This window comes from Hyla sarda, chromosome 1 (genome assembly GCF_029499605.1).
Source record: "Hyla sarda isolate aHylSar1 chromosome 1, aHylSar1.hap1, whole genome shotgun sequence".
NCBI lineage: Eukaryota > Metazoa > Chordata > Amphibia > Anura > Hylidae > Hyla > Hyla sarda.
This window is the reverse complement of record NC_079189.1, coordinates 284,951,082-284,967,081: the sequence shown is the minus strand read 5'-3', so window position 1 is coordinate 284,967,081 and position 16,000 is coordinate 284,951,082. Positions and strand designations below refer to the sequence as shown.

Below are 16,000 nucleotides of genomic sequence, written 5' to 3'. Positions count from 1 at the left end.
TTTTTTTAAATCAACTGGGGCCAGAAAGTTAACCAGATTTGTAAATTACTTCCGTTTAAAAAATCTTAATCCTTCCAGTACTTACTAGCTGCTGTATGCTCCACAGGAAGTTATTTTCTTTCTGTCTGACCACAGTGCTCTCTGCCGACACATCTGTCCATGTCAGGAACTGTCTAGAGCAGAAAAGGTTTGCTATGGGGATTTGCTCCTACTCTGGACAGTTCCTAAAATGGACAGAGGTGTCAGCAGAGAGCACTGTGATCAGACAGAAAGGAAGTTCAAAAAGAAAAGAACTTCCTGTGGAGCATACAGCAGCTGATAAGTACTGGAAGGATTAATATTTATTAATAGAAGTATTTTACAAATCTGTTTAACTTTCTGGCACCAGTTGATAAAAAAAATAATAATAATTTCCAGCGGAGTACTCCTTTAACATAAAATGTAACCATGCTAATTTTTAAAAATTGGGCACGGCATAATGGGGACGATTGATGCGCAGGATACTGGGACCTAAAACGCTACCACTGAAATCAAGATAAGTTGTCAGGGCCATCTGCAATACAGTTTTTAAAAAACAGATACTGTTTTTCTGCAGGCAATGAAAAGTTTTTTATGTACTTATACCAAAATGTCTACTTCAACCACTATAAAGAATAATTCTAAAAGTATAAAATTATGTGTTAAGCCAGGAACTTTCAAAGATTCGGTCATGGTATAGAAAACCCTATACGAACCAAAAATAGTTTCAAAAGGGGGCAAGGCTTAGATGGCAGTGCGTACTTCTTAGTCTTTGTTCTTGTGAAGCTTCTTAACTGGTTTTAGTTGTCATCCCTCCTTTAGCTCCTCTACCTTAGTTATGTTAATTAATAAGGCATGTGGGTGTCTCTTTACACCTTAAGGACTCAGACCATTTTGGCCTTAAGGACCTAGCCAATTTTAGTTTTTGCACTTAAATTATTTCCTCCTTTCCTTTTAAAAATCATAATGCTTTCAATTTTCCACCTATAAAGACATATAGGGCTTGTTTTTTGCTTCACCAATCATACTTTGTAATGACATCACTTTTTTTTTGTTTTGATAGGACTTTCTGATCGCAACCAAAACCCACGGGGTATGAAGCGTGCTCAGCTCGTGAGTATGCTTCAAACCCTGTAACAGGACCAGAGCATACAGGTACACCTTGCATCCTTAAGTACCAGGACGCAAGGGCGTACCTATACACCCTGTGTCCTTAACAGGTTAAGGGGAACCCCTTGAACACCACTTTACAAGAGACCTGGATGCCTTTCATGATTGTAATAAAATTGTTATGGCTACTAAGGAGTTAGTGATCCAGAGATTTATTATTTATATCTGTAGTTCCCTAAGATAAGGGAAATCAGTTTCAGTCTTATGGGAGTGTTCTTTTCCTCTGGATCATATTTATAGGATATCTTGATTATCTTATCTATTTTATCATGTTACTTTACTCATTCAAATCTCCATTAGAGCATATACTTCTTACTGTCTTATAGCATTGAAGAGCTGCTAAAAAAGTATGTCCTACTCTAGAAGATTTAACAAACCATGTATTATATAGTTTTAGTGATATGAATAAGTGCCAAGCAATATAGATTCCCCAGTGATATTAGCTGGTAGCAATGAGTTTAAAGGGGTACTCCGGTAGAAAACTTTTTTTTTTTTTAATCAACTGGTACTGATAGGGATGACCCTTATGTTTCTAATGACTAATATATATTAATATTAAAATGCCATTGCTGCTGGAAAAAAATCTGTTCCCTTACCCTTTAACCCAGATACATCAGAATGCTAAATGCAAAACATTTCATCTTATCGCTTTGCCTGTAACTAGACTAGAACCTTGAGATGCAGACTATGGATACAAGACGTCTAAACTGAAATCTTAAGCTAAGAGGACTTGCAAGATAATGACTTATGCTACGCCGCGCTCAAATGACCAATCAGCATACAGAACAATGCATAATTTTACCCTCCCCTTTTCCTTAGTTTGTAAAAACCAAATTTACTTCCTGTAATAAACAGAACTCCCTGGGGTACCGAGGAGAGAACCCATACCAACCTGGCCTGGTGTGAATTTTCTTACGTCGGAAATTAGTACAGTGGTAGTCACTCACAGATTAAGGCCGCACATTAATCCATCCCCAACAGTGCCAGAAAGTTAAACAGATTTGTAAATTACTTCTATTAAAAAATCTTAATCCTTCCAGGACATATTAGCTGCTGAATACTACAGAGGAAATTCTTTCCATTTAAAGAACAGTTCAGAGGAGGAGAAAATCCCCATAGCAAACATATGCTGCTGTGGAAAGTACCTAAAATGGACAGAGATGTCAGCAGAGAGCACTGTGCTTGTGATGTCAGCAGAGAGCACTGTGTTCCAAAAAGAAAATAATTTTCTCTGTAGTATTCAGCAGTAGTGTTGAGCGGCATAGGCCATATTCGAATTCGCGAATATTCGCGAATATATGGATGAATATTCGTCATATATTCGCGAATATTCGCATATTCGTAATATTCTCGCTTTATTTTCGCAAACACGAAAATCCGCGTATGCGAAAATTAACATATGCGAAAAATTTGCATAGACAAAAATTAGCATAAACGAAAATTCGCATATGCGAAAATTAGCATACACAAATGTTAGCATATGCGAAAATTTGCACGCCCGTCTCACACATTAGTATTAGAGCCGTCTTTACACCACACAAGCTGGAAGCAGAGAGGGATGATCACTGTGATGTGTACTGTGAAAAAAAAAAAAACGAATATTCGTAATTACGAATATATAGCGCTATATTCGCGAAATTCGCGAATTCGCGAATATGCGATATTCGCGAATAATATTCGAATTGCGAATATTCGCGAGCAACACTATTCAGCAGCTAATAAGTACTGGAAGGATTAAGATTTTTTAATGAAAGTAATTTACAAATCTGGGAAAATATATGTATATACCAGTCCTCAAGAACACTAGGGATGTGTAGAATAAAGAGGAAAGAAAATAGTGGATCTAATAAGGATTTATTAATATATGTATATAAGTATGTAAATGCAAATAAATCACCAATCACTCTGCAGGGCCCTTGCAGGAATGAATTGGTAATAATCAATATATAAATAAAAATGCTAATGAAAATGCAGATAAAAATAATATATAATGCACCAATGTCCACTACGGTGGTTAGCAACGTGTCTCTTTTGGTTAGTAGTCACTCTTGGTCACAGTTAAGTCCAAGGATATCCAATTAAAAGAGTCACAGTTCAGTAATCAACTCCTATGATACTGTAGCCAAATATAGCAATAGTGGCGATAATAGCAACAGTTGTAGCAATTATGGCAGTAGTTTGTAGAGTATCAGTGCACAGCACCACTCACCCTTCTCGGCTGTTAGCGATCCCGGCAAGCAATGATGTTCACAGGTAGCGATTTCGGCAGACCGCGATGTCCTGTAGGTGATAAAAGCTGTTTGTATTGCCGGTCTGGATCGTAGCCTAGGTGAGTGGTTCTCCGGTAGGCTGTAAGTATCCTGGGCTGGCACGGGGAGGCGTCCGGCCTAGGGAGAACGTGTCCAGGAACTCTGCCGTCCGGGGCTGTGAATGGAGATCTGGGAGCAGCTGCGCGTCTGAATGATGCGCTAGCTGCGCGCGTGTTGCAGTGGTCCCAGTTCTGTGAGCATCCAGCAGTTGCTAGCCAAAATGTGTGGATATAGTCTCTTTAGAAGTGGTATAAGGTGCTTTTGCAAGTCAGACGCGTTTCAAGGCCTGCGGGCCTTTCTTCAGTGACAGTAAGGTATGTAGGCCCAGTGGTAGGGTCTGTATTTATAAGGTCTACAATTAATGATGTCATGTTAAATGAGGGTGGCTACTAAAACATGGAGCCTGACTAGTTCAGGTTGGATGTAAAATCAGAGATGGATCCAATAGAGTAAGTGAAAGGAAAAAATAAAGAGAGAAAAGAGGGTGAAAATGAACAATGTATGAATTTGTGAGTGTATATAAATACCTATATAGGTAAGATATAAATAGAGATATAGAATGAATGTGAGTACAAAATGTATTGAAGGATGCAATATTATATAGTGATGAATTTAATTTATAAAAAAGAATATATATTAATAGAGATACAGTATTGTATAATAAATTAGATATATATCCAAGATGGATATACAATACCACATATTCATAAGAGTACAGTGATGTAAAAAATAAATAAATAAATAAATGAGTATAAACTCAAAAAATATAGCATAAAAATATGATGAAAATAGAGTGAATCAACATTTATGAGAGGATAAAAATATCGCAGTGTGAATGTAGTGTGGACACAGACATATAATATGAATATGAAAAAAAATATATATATTAAATAATTTTAAATTACATTTATTATCCCTCCCCAAGAATTATCTACATCAGAACCACGATTTCCTTGTGTGGAACCCTTTACCCCTCCCCCCCCCCCCCTCAAATTCCTGCGACATTAATGCTTTTTATATGCTTTTTTATGTTATGCCATTTTATCATGTTTTTATAATAAATGTAATTTAAAAATAATTTAAAATTTAAAATTATTAATATATATATATATATATATATTTTTTTTTTCATATTATATGTCTGTGTCCACACTACATTCACACTGCGATATTTTTATCCTCTCATAAATGTTGATTCACTCTATTTTCATCATATTTTTATGCTATATTTTTTGAGTTTATACTCATTTATTTATTTTTTACATCACTGTACTCTTATGAATATGTGGTATTGTATATCCATCTTGGATATATATCTAATTTATTATACAATACTGTATCTCTATTAATATATATTCTTTTTTATAAATTAAATTCATCACTATATAATATTGCATCCTTCAATACATTTTGTACTCACATTCATTCTATATCTCTATTTATATCTTACCTATATAGGTATTTATATACACTCACAAATTCATACATTGTTCATTTTCACCCTCTTTTCTCTCTTTATTTTTTCCTTTCACTTACTCTATTGGATCCATCTCTGATTTTACATCCAACCTGAACTAGTCAGGCTCCATGTTTTAGTAGCCACCCTCATTTAACATGACATCATTAATTGTAGACCTTATAAATACAGACCCTACCACTGGGCCTACATACCTTACTGTCACTGAAGAAAGGCCCGCAGGCCTTGAAACGCGTCTGACTTGCAAAAGCACCTTATACCACTTCTAAAGAGACTATATCCACACATTTTGGCTAGCAACTGCTGGATGCTCACAGAACTGGGACCACTGCAACACGCGCGCAGCTAGCGCATCATTCAGACGCGCAGCTGCTCCCAGATCTCCATTCACAGCCCCGGACGGCAGAGTTCCTGGACACGTTCTCCCTAGGCCGGACGCCTCCCCGTGCCAGCCCAGGATACTTACAGCCTACCGGAGGACCACTCACCTAGGCTACGATCCAGACCGGCAATGCAAACAGCTTTTATCACCTACAGGACATCGCGGTCTGCCGAAATCGCTACCTGTGAACATCATTGCTTGCCGGGATCGCTAACAGCCGAGAAGGGTGAGTGGTGCTGTGCACTGATACTCTACAAACTACTGCCATAATTGCTACAACTGTTGCTATTATCGCCACTATTGCTATATTTGGCTACAGTATCATAGGAGTTGATTACTGAACTGTGACTCTTTTAATTGGATATCCTTGGACTTAACTGTGACCAAGAGTGACTACTAACCAAAAGAGACACGTTGCTAACCACCGTAGTGGACATTGGTGCATTATATATTATTTTTATCTGCATTTTCATTAGCATTTTTATTTATATATTGATTATTACCAATTCATTCCTGCAAGGGCCCTGCAGAGTGATTGGTGATTTATTTGCATTTACATACTTATATACATATATTAATAAATCCTTATTAGATCCACTATTTTCTTTCCTCTTTATTCTACACATCCCTAGTGTTCTTGAGGACTGGTATATACATATATCTTCCCATTTTTTGACTAGGCCTGATTGGGTGAAGGCATCACCTTTAACCTCGAACACTCTCCTTACCTTTATCTTTAAGTGAGCTACACATCCTATTGTCCATCATTTACAAATTTGTTTAACTTTCTGGTACCAGTTGATTTAAAAAAAAAAAGTTTTCCACCGGAGTACCCCTTTAAAGGGGTATTCTGGCCATATACATCCCCTATGTGGTTGTGGGATGTGTGGTGCAGGGCATATGTTGTTACCCTAGGGGAAGATGGCATTAACCCCTTGTATTCGTGATGCCAGGGCGTGGTTTATGCCTCATCAACAGGCATAAATCCACAATTAGATATAGAAATCTTTTGTTTCCATTACTGTACCATTCTGAAAAGATGGGTCATATTATTTCACAACTTAAATACCAGATGATTGATCAGGTGTGTCAGCCAAGATGCAGAGGTAGCATAAAAAAGATGTTGCTTCACAAAGAAGGATTTTGAATCCACAGGCTATCTACACTTGAGCCTAAGGGATTAACCGCTTAAGGACGCAGCCAGTTTTTAAGTTAATGACAATTTTCCAAATCTGGCATGTGTCTCTTGAAGTGGTAATACCTCTGACATGCGACAACCAGCAAGCAGAATTGTTCGGCACTGCGATTTTTCGTAGAACCTGGTTCTGGGGCTTTGGCACGTATTGCTGATATAGTGTATGGCGGTGCTCTGACTGAAGATAAACAGCATAGTCGGCCACTCACCATGTAATGTCTTCAAGCTTCTTTATTTAGCAAACAGTACTCACATGACATTGAAGGGAGAGGGGTATGAGACGGGAGTACAGATAAGGCAACAAGCTCCATTTCGCACTAAGTGCTTCTTCTAGCCATACATGCTTCTCTGAATCAGGGCAAAAGTTATACAGGTAGGTAAACCAGGTGACCATTCACAGATAATTACACCCGCACATGTGATGTCTGACGTAAAGGATGGGTGTATCTAAATGTTAGAAGCACACCGCTATATCTGTTCTATCATTTAACCCGAGAGGGCCTGTGGCATTGGATCTGATAATCCAATGTGTTTCCCTCTGTTTTTATCTATGCGTTCACCTGCTTTTGCTTCTACTTTTTGTAGTCCCGCGAAAAGCAGGACCTCCGGGTTATTGTTATGCGCTTCCTTCATGAGGGACAGTAAATGGGGTGCTCCATGTTTCCCAGTGTGGAGTAAAAATACTCCCTAATTCGCACAAATAATTGGTGACCCATTTTCTCCACATAAAAGAAGCAGCATGGCTGTTTTTTGAACGGCATGTAATTAATTAATTTACTGTATGATGGATAGATCCTATCCTCAGATTTTTAGTTACCATATTATATTTACAAAAATCTAAATTTTTGCATTTTAAGTTTTCTTTTGGTACAAGATCTCCTAGCGATGTAGATTAGATTTAGATTTTTTCAGCTCCTTTTCTCTTGTTGTCTTCAATGTGTCCCCTATTGTTTTGTTACGTTTAAATGTGATTAAAGGCTTCTTGCTCGCAAAACTTTTTAGGTCTTCACCTGCTTCAATTACATACCAATTGCGTCTTATGACCGATTCTATAATTTTATTAATCGGGCAATTCTAAAAAACAAAAGCAAAGCGTCTTTCATGGTTCTGTTTAGGTTTAGAATGTACAAATTCCTGTCTTTCTTTTTTTATCTGCTCTTTGTCTGCTTTTCTTAATCTGCGTTTCTGGCCATGATCTTTGCCTTAATCTCTCTTTTAATCCATCTGCTTGTTGATGATAGGATTCTTCTTTTGTGTTATTACGTTTTAATATAATAAATTGCCCGTAAGGTATTCCTTTTTTAACTGTATATTAGTGGAGTAGAGTGTTTCCTGCAACTTCCTTTCTGTAACCTTCTCTGATAAGACTATTATTACTGATCAAAAGTTTTACATCTAAGAATTCTAGTGTGTCTCCCCCATATTGATGCGTAAAATCCATATTAACCAAGTCCAAAATTCAGACCCTTAGACAGAAGAGAGATTGTTGCATCATCAAGGGGATCATTATTCAAGTAGATGATATTAGACCGGTTTCCAGACTGTTTCTTTTCTCTTGTTTGCTCGCGTGGAGGTATTTCCTGCCCTCTGTTTTTTTTTCTTTCTGCTCCATCTCTTACTTCTTTTTCTTTCTCTAAAGGGACTTGAGGTGAATCTTCATATACCATCAGATGTTGCTCTTGTAGATCAGGTTTAGTTTCTTTATAAGGGGCCTTGTGTGAAGCTCCAGTTGCTTTTGGTTTTACAGTGTTTCCTTTAGGAATCCATTTCTTTTTATTACCTTTTTGTATACCAGAGCAAGGCATATGTGTTTTGTCATGCCATGAAAAGACTTGACATGCGTCTGAGATAGTTTTTTCGTGACATATTTTACTTTATATTAGTGGCAAATCTTTGTTGATTCATGTAGCATTTTCTGTGCAAAACTCCAAAATATTGTGAGAAATTGAAAAAATTCTAACTTTCTAAAAACATTTTTTATGGCATTCACTGTACAGTAAAAATTATGTTATTTTTATTCAATTATTTTATTTGATTATGTAAGATGTACGATTATGGAGATACCCAATTTATATAGCCTTTTATGTTCTTTTTACTTTCCACAACAAAATCCTTTTTCCCCTTTTTGTGTTGTCGTGTTCTGACAGCCATAACTTATAATATTATAATATTTTTTGTCCAATGTCATTGTGTGAGGGCTTATATTTTTCCTTTTTATAGGTACCTTCTGCTGCCATGGCAACCAATACCATGATCGCCTCCCCCTGTCAGGACTGATCACGAAATCTGTGGGGTTAATGCTGCTGGTCCCGTTCAGCAGCTGCGGCAGGACCCCAACTGTGATTGACAGCTGGGTCCCACCGGCGATCTCCTGCAGGATATCGCCAGGACATATGCATACGTTCAGTTGCACAAACGATATGTCCTGGGGCAGGAAGGGGTGAAAGGAGTACTGTGGTGCAGTAAAACTTGTCTCCTGTCAAAAGGATGTGTCAGATTGTGGGGGGGGGGGGGGGGGGGTTTCAACTGCTGGGACCCCTGAGATCTCCTGCATGGCACCCCAGCTCTCCCCAGGAATGGAGTGTGTTGACCCCTACACGAAGCAGTGGCTGACATGCCCCCTCTATGTAACTCTATGGGAAAGCCAGGAGAGATATATCCACATGCTGTAACTCCGGCTCTTCCATAGAGATACATAGAGGTTCGTGTAGGGGTCAACACACTCCGTTCCTAGGAAGAGCCTGGGCGCTGCGCAGGAGATTGCAGAGGTCGATGGCTGGGACAATTATCTTGAAGTTTTACTGCCCACGGTACTCCTTTAAATAGAGACTACAAGTTGTCTCAACTATTGTAAAGAGATATAATTCAATACATATACCTTACTTTTTTTTTTTTTGCACCTTCAGAATGATTTTTATATTTTTCCTTATCCTTATTTATTAAGATACTGCAATGTAGAGAATAGCAAGACCACTTGATAGCATGCAGATAAGGAAAAACATATGATATACAGATGTTATCTACAGTAGAAGTGTGTATATACCTTTAAGCTGTCGATTGCTATGTATAAATCTTTTCTGTTTTTTGCTTTTGTTTAACTAGTTTCCGTGCCAACTGATCCTGGGATACCAGATGGGGGTGGGCCTCTATATTTAGCACATTGTAGCATATTATAGTTTAGTACAGTTAATAAAGGCTGTTGCCGAAAGACGTCTTGTGTGACGCTAATGTGAATACTCTTGATCTGAGAATAAACACAAAACATTTTTCAAAAAATCATGAGTGCCGAGAGTTTTTTTCATTATTATAGAAGACTGTTCCCTTGGCAAGTGATGTGCATTGTGTTCAGTACCTACAGTATGTGCAAACAGACTAGAAAACATATATGTCATTAAATTAAGGTTTGGTGAACACTTCTGTGTTATGTGCAATGCATGAATGTGTTACTAAATGCCTGGAACACATAATAAATAAAAAGCTTTGACACATGACATAAAATATTACTGACATAAGGTTTATTACATATTTACAAATGCAACTTGCTGTACATTAATTACATTTTTACAAATATATCTACATAATTTGGCACAAGTAAAATCACAATTTCTTTAAGTTAAATTACAGTAGCTTTGGCCCCATTCACATTTGGTTTTTGGAGTATGTTATCATTATATGTTGAGGGCGCTCATTGATTTTAACAGACTAATCTCACAAAAGTAAAAAAAATACACTATAAGTAAAGTCTATTTAGTCTATGTGACTAAATTCCAACATTTTTATTATACTATATTCTGTCTATTAAAATCAATGGGTACATGGAGACATGGCTCAAAAACATAATGTGAGTGGGGCTTTAAAGAAATCAAAGAATAAATCCTACTGATAATAATACAAGATGTTTTTTATTATTATCATTCTGAACATATGCACAAACACGGGCCATAAATTATAACAGAGGTAGACAGTACAATATCATGCTTTAGACATATACAAACTTAAAGGGGTATTCCGGGATCTAACATTTTATCCTCTATCTAAAGGATAGGGTATAAGATGTCTGATCGTGGGGGGCCCGCTGCTGGGACCCTCCGCGATCTCACTGCAGCGCCCGCATTGTATGCAGAGCTGCGTCTCCAGTTTTGGAAATTCCGAATGGAGGGGGCATGTCATTACATCACGTCTCCAGTCCCGGAAACCAGAGGTTTCTGAAACTGGAGACACAGCTCCACACACAATGCGGGTGCCCAGTGGCGGGCCCCTCGCGATCAGACATCTTATCCCCTATCCTTTGGATAGGGGATAAAATGTTTAGATCCCAAAATACCCCTTTAAGCTAACTTTACTTCATACTAACTCACTAAGATTGAGATTTTTTCAACCCTTCTGGTAAAAATTGTCACCCTGAAATTGCCATTTTAACTGCTAATATGGATATATAGCAATCCCTTACAAAGAGAGCAATGTTACCTTTGTGCAGCATCTTCATTGGTACAATAATGGAAAAAATGCTTTTTATTACTGGGCCATAGGGTCAAAGAGGGTCAAAGAGGCCCCTTCTGCTTCTTTTCTTGCCCTCCCCACCTGCTCCCTTTTTCATGAATCGCTATAGGTCCATGTCAGCAGTTAGAGGAAAACTGTCAGCTTGCTCTCCCCGCACTAACCAGCGGTACTGGCCGGTAGTGGGGAGAACCCTGACTTTCTGTATACACCCGGAAGCCGCTTCAGCGCAGTGGAGTCCTGAAATCAGCAGGGAGGAGAGGAAGATGATGAGGGAGAACATGAATATTTATAAGCTGGGCAGTGCTGCGGTCCGGTCGGCGTTACCTCACAGTGCCAGATGAAGGCAGTAACTCCGCCCGTGCCAGTTAGCAACTAATTTGCAAATCAAGAAGAAAGAAGATAACGGGCTAACAGCACAGCGGATCCGGGCATGGTATGCATCAAACTGATCAGCGTCCCTCGCACAACCAGCCAGTGCTGCTGGTTAGTGCCCCCCTCGAGCTGACAGTTTTCCTTTAAATAGGCAATTTCTGAAAGACGAATTTGCTGTAAGTCAACACATAATTAAAAAATCAGCATTAGAAAGTATGTAGTATATCACTGAAGGCATATGTTCATAAAGTAAGTATAAATACATGGCACTGTAAATTGTTCATTATGCAACAATGTATGTGCTTACTATAATTGATTGGGTGGGAGGTAATGTAGAGTTTCACTAAAATTTATGCCAGTAAATTCAGCAGGCCATGGTGACCCTGACCACTTTGTGTAAAGCCCCGCCCACTTTTCCAAAAGCCCCGGCCACAGAGTCACACATTTTTCCACAAGCAAGCTTTGCCAAAAAATGTGTGACTTACTTATGCCAAAATCTGGTGTACTATCAATTCCCTTCTCAGTCTCTGCTTGCCTTAAGCACTTCTCACTGTACATTATTCTTTTATTTTAAATATGCATTGAAGGGTAGTGTCTCATGGGTTTTTACCCTTTGGCCCCTGTTGTGTTACTTTCATATGTGTACTGCTGCACACATTTCTTGTTAACTCAAGAGTTATTAACATATATACTGGTCCATATCCGGAAAGCAAAGATTTAATGACAAAGATCTGGCAGTATTATAAATTATTGCATATCAACAAAATCTATGTTCTAAATGTACGAATGGTGGGAATCCAACAACTGGGATATCTCACCAACCATGAGAGCAGGGGCTTCTTCTGCAGTCACACATGAGCAGAAAACCTCTATTACTTTAAATGGCAGACATTTTTATAATTTCTTTTTTTAACCTTTTTGTGGCATTAGATATTTGCTACTATTAAATACTGAAATCCTGACATAAATTAAATAATCACTTTTAATATTAAAAAAATCTTACAGTTATTTGCTCCCACACGACTACAGGACTACACAGGAGAACCATTTTTAAATAAACTAACAATTGCATATTTTATTCCTGTATAATATAAATGAGGACTAGGCCTAGGCAAATTACTAAAATGATACCTTAACATATGAATTCCTGTCCAGAGGACATTCTGTGTTTAGTTCTGTGTTATTCTTATTAGAAATGTATGACTGAATTGGCAAATGGGTTTTATCAGTTAGAGTGTTGTCCCTACACTGTGACCATCCAATCAAATCTGACAATTTCAGACATTATAGGGACACCCCTTCAACTGGTAACACCCAGTTGGAAATGTAATCATACATTTCTAATAGGACTAACAGAGGAACAGCATATTACAGAGTTGTAAGAAAATTATACAATTGCTATTCCTTGGGGATGGATGTATTTACACCCCACGTCACCTACCAGAAATACCCACCTTTGAGTGAATTTGCATAAATGCCATCCCTTGGAAATCAGTTTCACAGGACAATCCTATGAAAAACAGGATGGTTGGGAGCTATGCTAAGACTGTACTATATAAACCTGCCTTTAGTGTTTGAAGGCTTCCTAATGAACTGCAACCATACTGTTGTATCTTGTGATCCTGCAGAATAACAGAAGTCAAGAGATAATAATGACTATGGAAGATTATGTTGTGTTCTCCAAAGTTTGACTACTTCCTCCATTTTTTGAAAAGGGTCAGCAGTCCTGCATTTCCTATTGTATTAAAGAGTTTTCCAAACCCATTCTAAATAATCTTTTTTTTTTTCTTTATTGTTGCTGTTATTAGAGCAGCAGGCTCAGATAACAGTACAGATAGGAGTTGATATTGCAACAAAAAAGAAAAATACACAGACTCATGTAGCCAATCCCGTGTGTTGTTAAAAAAAAAAACTGCAACACAACAAAATAAAAAGTGCATGTGTGTATCCGGCTATAATCTGAATTCTGCCTGTTTAATGTCTGCAATGACTAAGGAACTAAAAGGTTTCAAAGGACAGCAGCAATAAATTCAAACGTAAATTACGTTCTAAGCCTCCAAGATGTCTTCCGTTGTTTCTTGGACAGTGTCCGGACATGGCTCCATGGTTACTGCTACACCCATGCCACTGCACCCTATGGGCATTTCTGCTACTTCTGTCCATGTATTACTTTCTGGGCAATAACATTCTACAGAAGAAAGAAAGCCATCTGCATTGAAACCACCTGTGAAGACAAATTATATATTGATAAATATCACTTAATTATATATTGATAAATATCACTTAATTATATATTGATAAATATCACTTAAGAAGGTTGCAGCAAATAAATTAAAAAGAGGCATGAAGTGGCGGTCCGCCATTACACAGAAATTCCCTACAGTAAGGGTTCTTTAGACATACACTAATTTTTAAGATATTTTATTCTGGAATGTTTTTTGTTGTGTGTGTGGCTATAAGGGTAGGATCGCACATAGCATATTTTTTTGTTTATTTGCTGCTGCATACTTTCCTACCCATTGAAGTCAATGGATAGCAAAACATGCTGCTGATTTTGCTACCCATTGACTTAAATATGCAGCAAAATACGCTACGTGAGACCCTACCCTACGTGTGGAAAAACATCACAAAAATGCAGTGTTTCTAATGAGTTTACAGCTAACTGTGGTTTGCAGTGTTACAGAAAATCTCCATGTATGTTAACACTATATGTGAAACTATAATAATTGTGCTTAGTCTCTATATTAAAGACTATTTTGAAATATCTATAGGTAGAGAGCTTCAAGAGATGTTTAGAAATAAATACAGTACAGTACCAAGAAAAGATTGAAAAGTGAGTGAATGGGTTCGTTGTAGAGGTTTGCTTTATTGAAGGTATACTGAATTGAGATAACTTAACGCATCATTTACATTATAATGCCAGAAATATTTATTGTACAGTAGAGGAAAGCAAGCATGTGTATGAACAGCTTAATTAATATTTTTTATTGTCAAAAGGAGAACATTTTTTGACAAGAAAATCCAACATGTGTGCAAAAGTACAAAATACAAACAATGAGGAAAAAGTAATCAATCAACAGAAAGTAGCAACATAAGCTACAAAAAAAAAGAGCAAGAAAAAAAGAAACATAAATGAATATAGGTATCAAAATCAAAGGTCCGAAGAAGAGGGGTAGAGACATGAGGGGAGGGGGGAAAGGCAAGGAGGTAGGGCACTATAGATAAATTGTAATAGGGAAATAGGCCAGTACAGTAAGGTGAGAGCTGGGTAGGTCACTGTAAAAACAAGGAGTGTATTAATAAACTCACAAAGACAGATAATAAGACATATTAACCGCATGGGTAGAGGAGATCCAAGGACCCCAAACCTTATCAAAAAGTGTTATAGTGTCAGCCCTATTAGCATTCAAACATTCAGATAACATAATATCGTTACACGGGATATCACCATAGGTAAGGAGAGACCATGAGACCTCCATTTAGAGGCAATATGAATTCGGGCAGCTAACAATATAAATTGAACTAGGCGGAATACTGCATAGGACAGTCTCTCAGGTTTAAGACTTAGAAGGCACATTGCTGGATCAAGGGTAAAGGACCTTCCTGTTACAGAGGAAAGCAGGTCAACAACCTGTCCCCAAAAGGTGGAAACATGTGGACAAGTCCACCAGGTATAAAGCATTGTATCAACATCCACGCAATCCCGAAAACATTGGGGATACACAGAAGGAAATATAACATTGATTCTGGTGGGAACATAATAAGCCCTATGCAAAATTTTAAGGGCAGTTTCTGTCAACAAGACCTGCCAACTACCCCTGCTCAGGTGAGTACAGCTATCATGCCAAGAGGGAAGAGGGGATCAATCTGCAAATCCCATTGAGCTATAAAGGGCAGCTTTAAACCCAGGGGAGGTTGATTGAAAGCAGAATACAAAATTGAAAGGGCACCAGGATGAAGAGGGAAATATATAGCCATAGCTTTAAAGCAGGTGGAGTCAACTAAAGTAGTAGAAGAAGCTAAAGAGTGTAAAAAGGATAGAATCTCAGATAAACAAAAGGAATCCTCAGGAGGAGGGTGATATCTATTAACAAAAGAGGAATGGGAAATTATTTTCTTCCACACCAAAAAATGGTGGAGGAGAAAGAAGCGTTGGGAGATCCACCAAGAAAAGTCAGATCTTCTAAGGCCAGGCGGAAAAAAGAGTTGTGACAGGGGACACAGGAGATTGTAAAGACTGCTTGAAACGGAAAGAGCGCAAAATAAGAAGAGAATAGAGGGAGACTGTTGTCGAGTAGGGAACATATGAAGGAACTGGAGCAGCAGACCACATCAGGATTGTAGGGAGTGGCGGGCTAAAAGGTCATTTACAAGAGCAACCCATCTAGGAAAACACGAGGAAGCATTGCATAACAAGAGTTGAGCTAGGCGGGCCACTCTATAGTAATGAACAAAATTAGGAACAGACGATCCCCACAATCGCTTGAGTACATTATAGGAACACAAGGAGAACAGCCCAGCCAAATAAAACAATACACATCAGCTTGAAGTTTACGGAGGTCCACCATCCGAATTGG

At 38.1% G+C, this 16,000-nt stretch overlaps 1 protein-coding gene across 5 annotated transcripts in view; it reads right to left on the bottom strand.

Annotated features, from left to right (window-relative positions):
* Nucleotides 1-13,325: 13,325 nt before the first annotated feature.
* The window catches only part of LOC130369280 (kelch-like ECH-associated protein 1A), an 81,209-nt gene continuing 78,534 nt past the window's right edge, over nt 13,326-16,000 (bottom strand). For all 5 annotated transcript variants that reach the window (XM_056574345.1, XM_056574369.1, XM_056574361.1 and 2 more), the window contains one exon: nt 13,326-13,647. In XM_056574345.1, the coding sequence (XP_056430320.1) occupies nt 13,472-13,647 (176 nt within the window). In that variant the 3' untranslated portion in view covers nt 13,326-13,471. The remainder of the gene's footprint in view (nt 13,648-16,000) is intronic.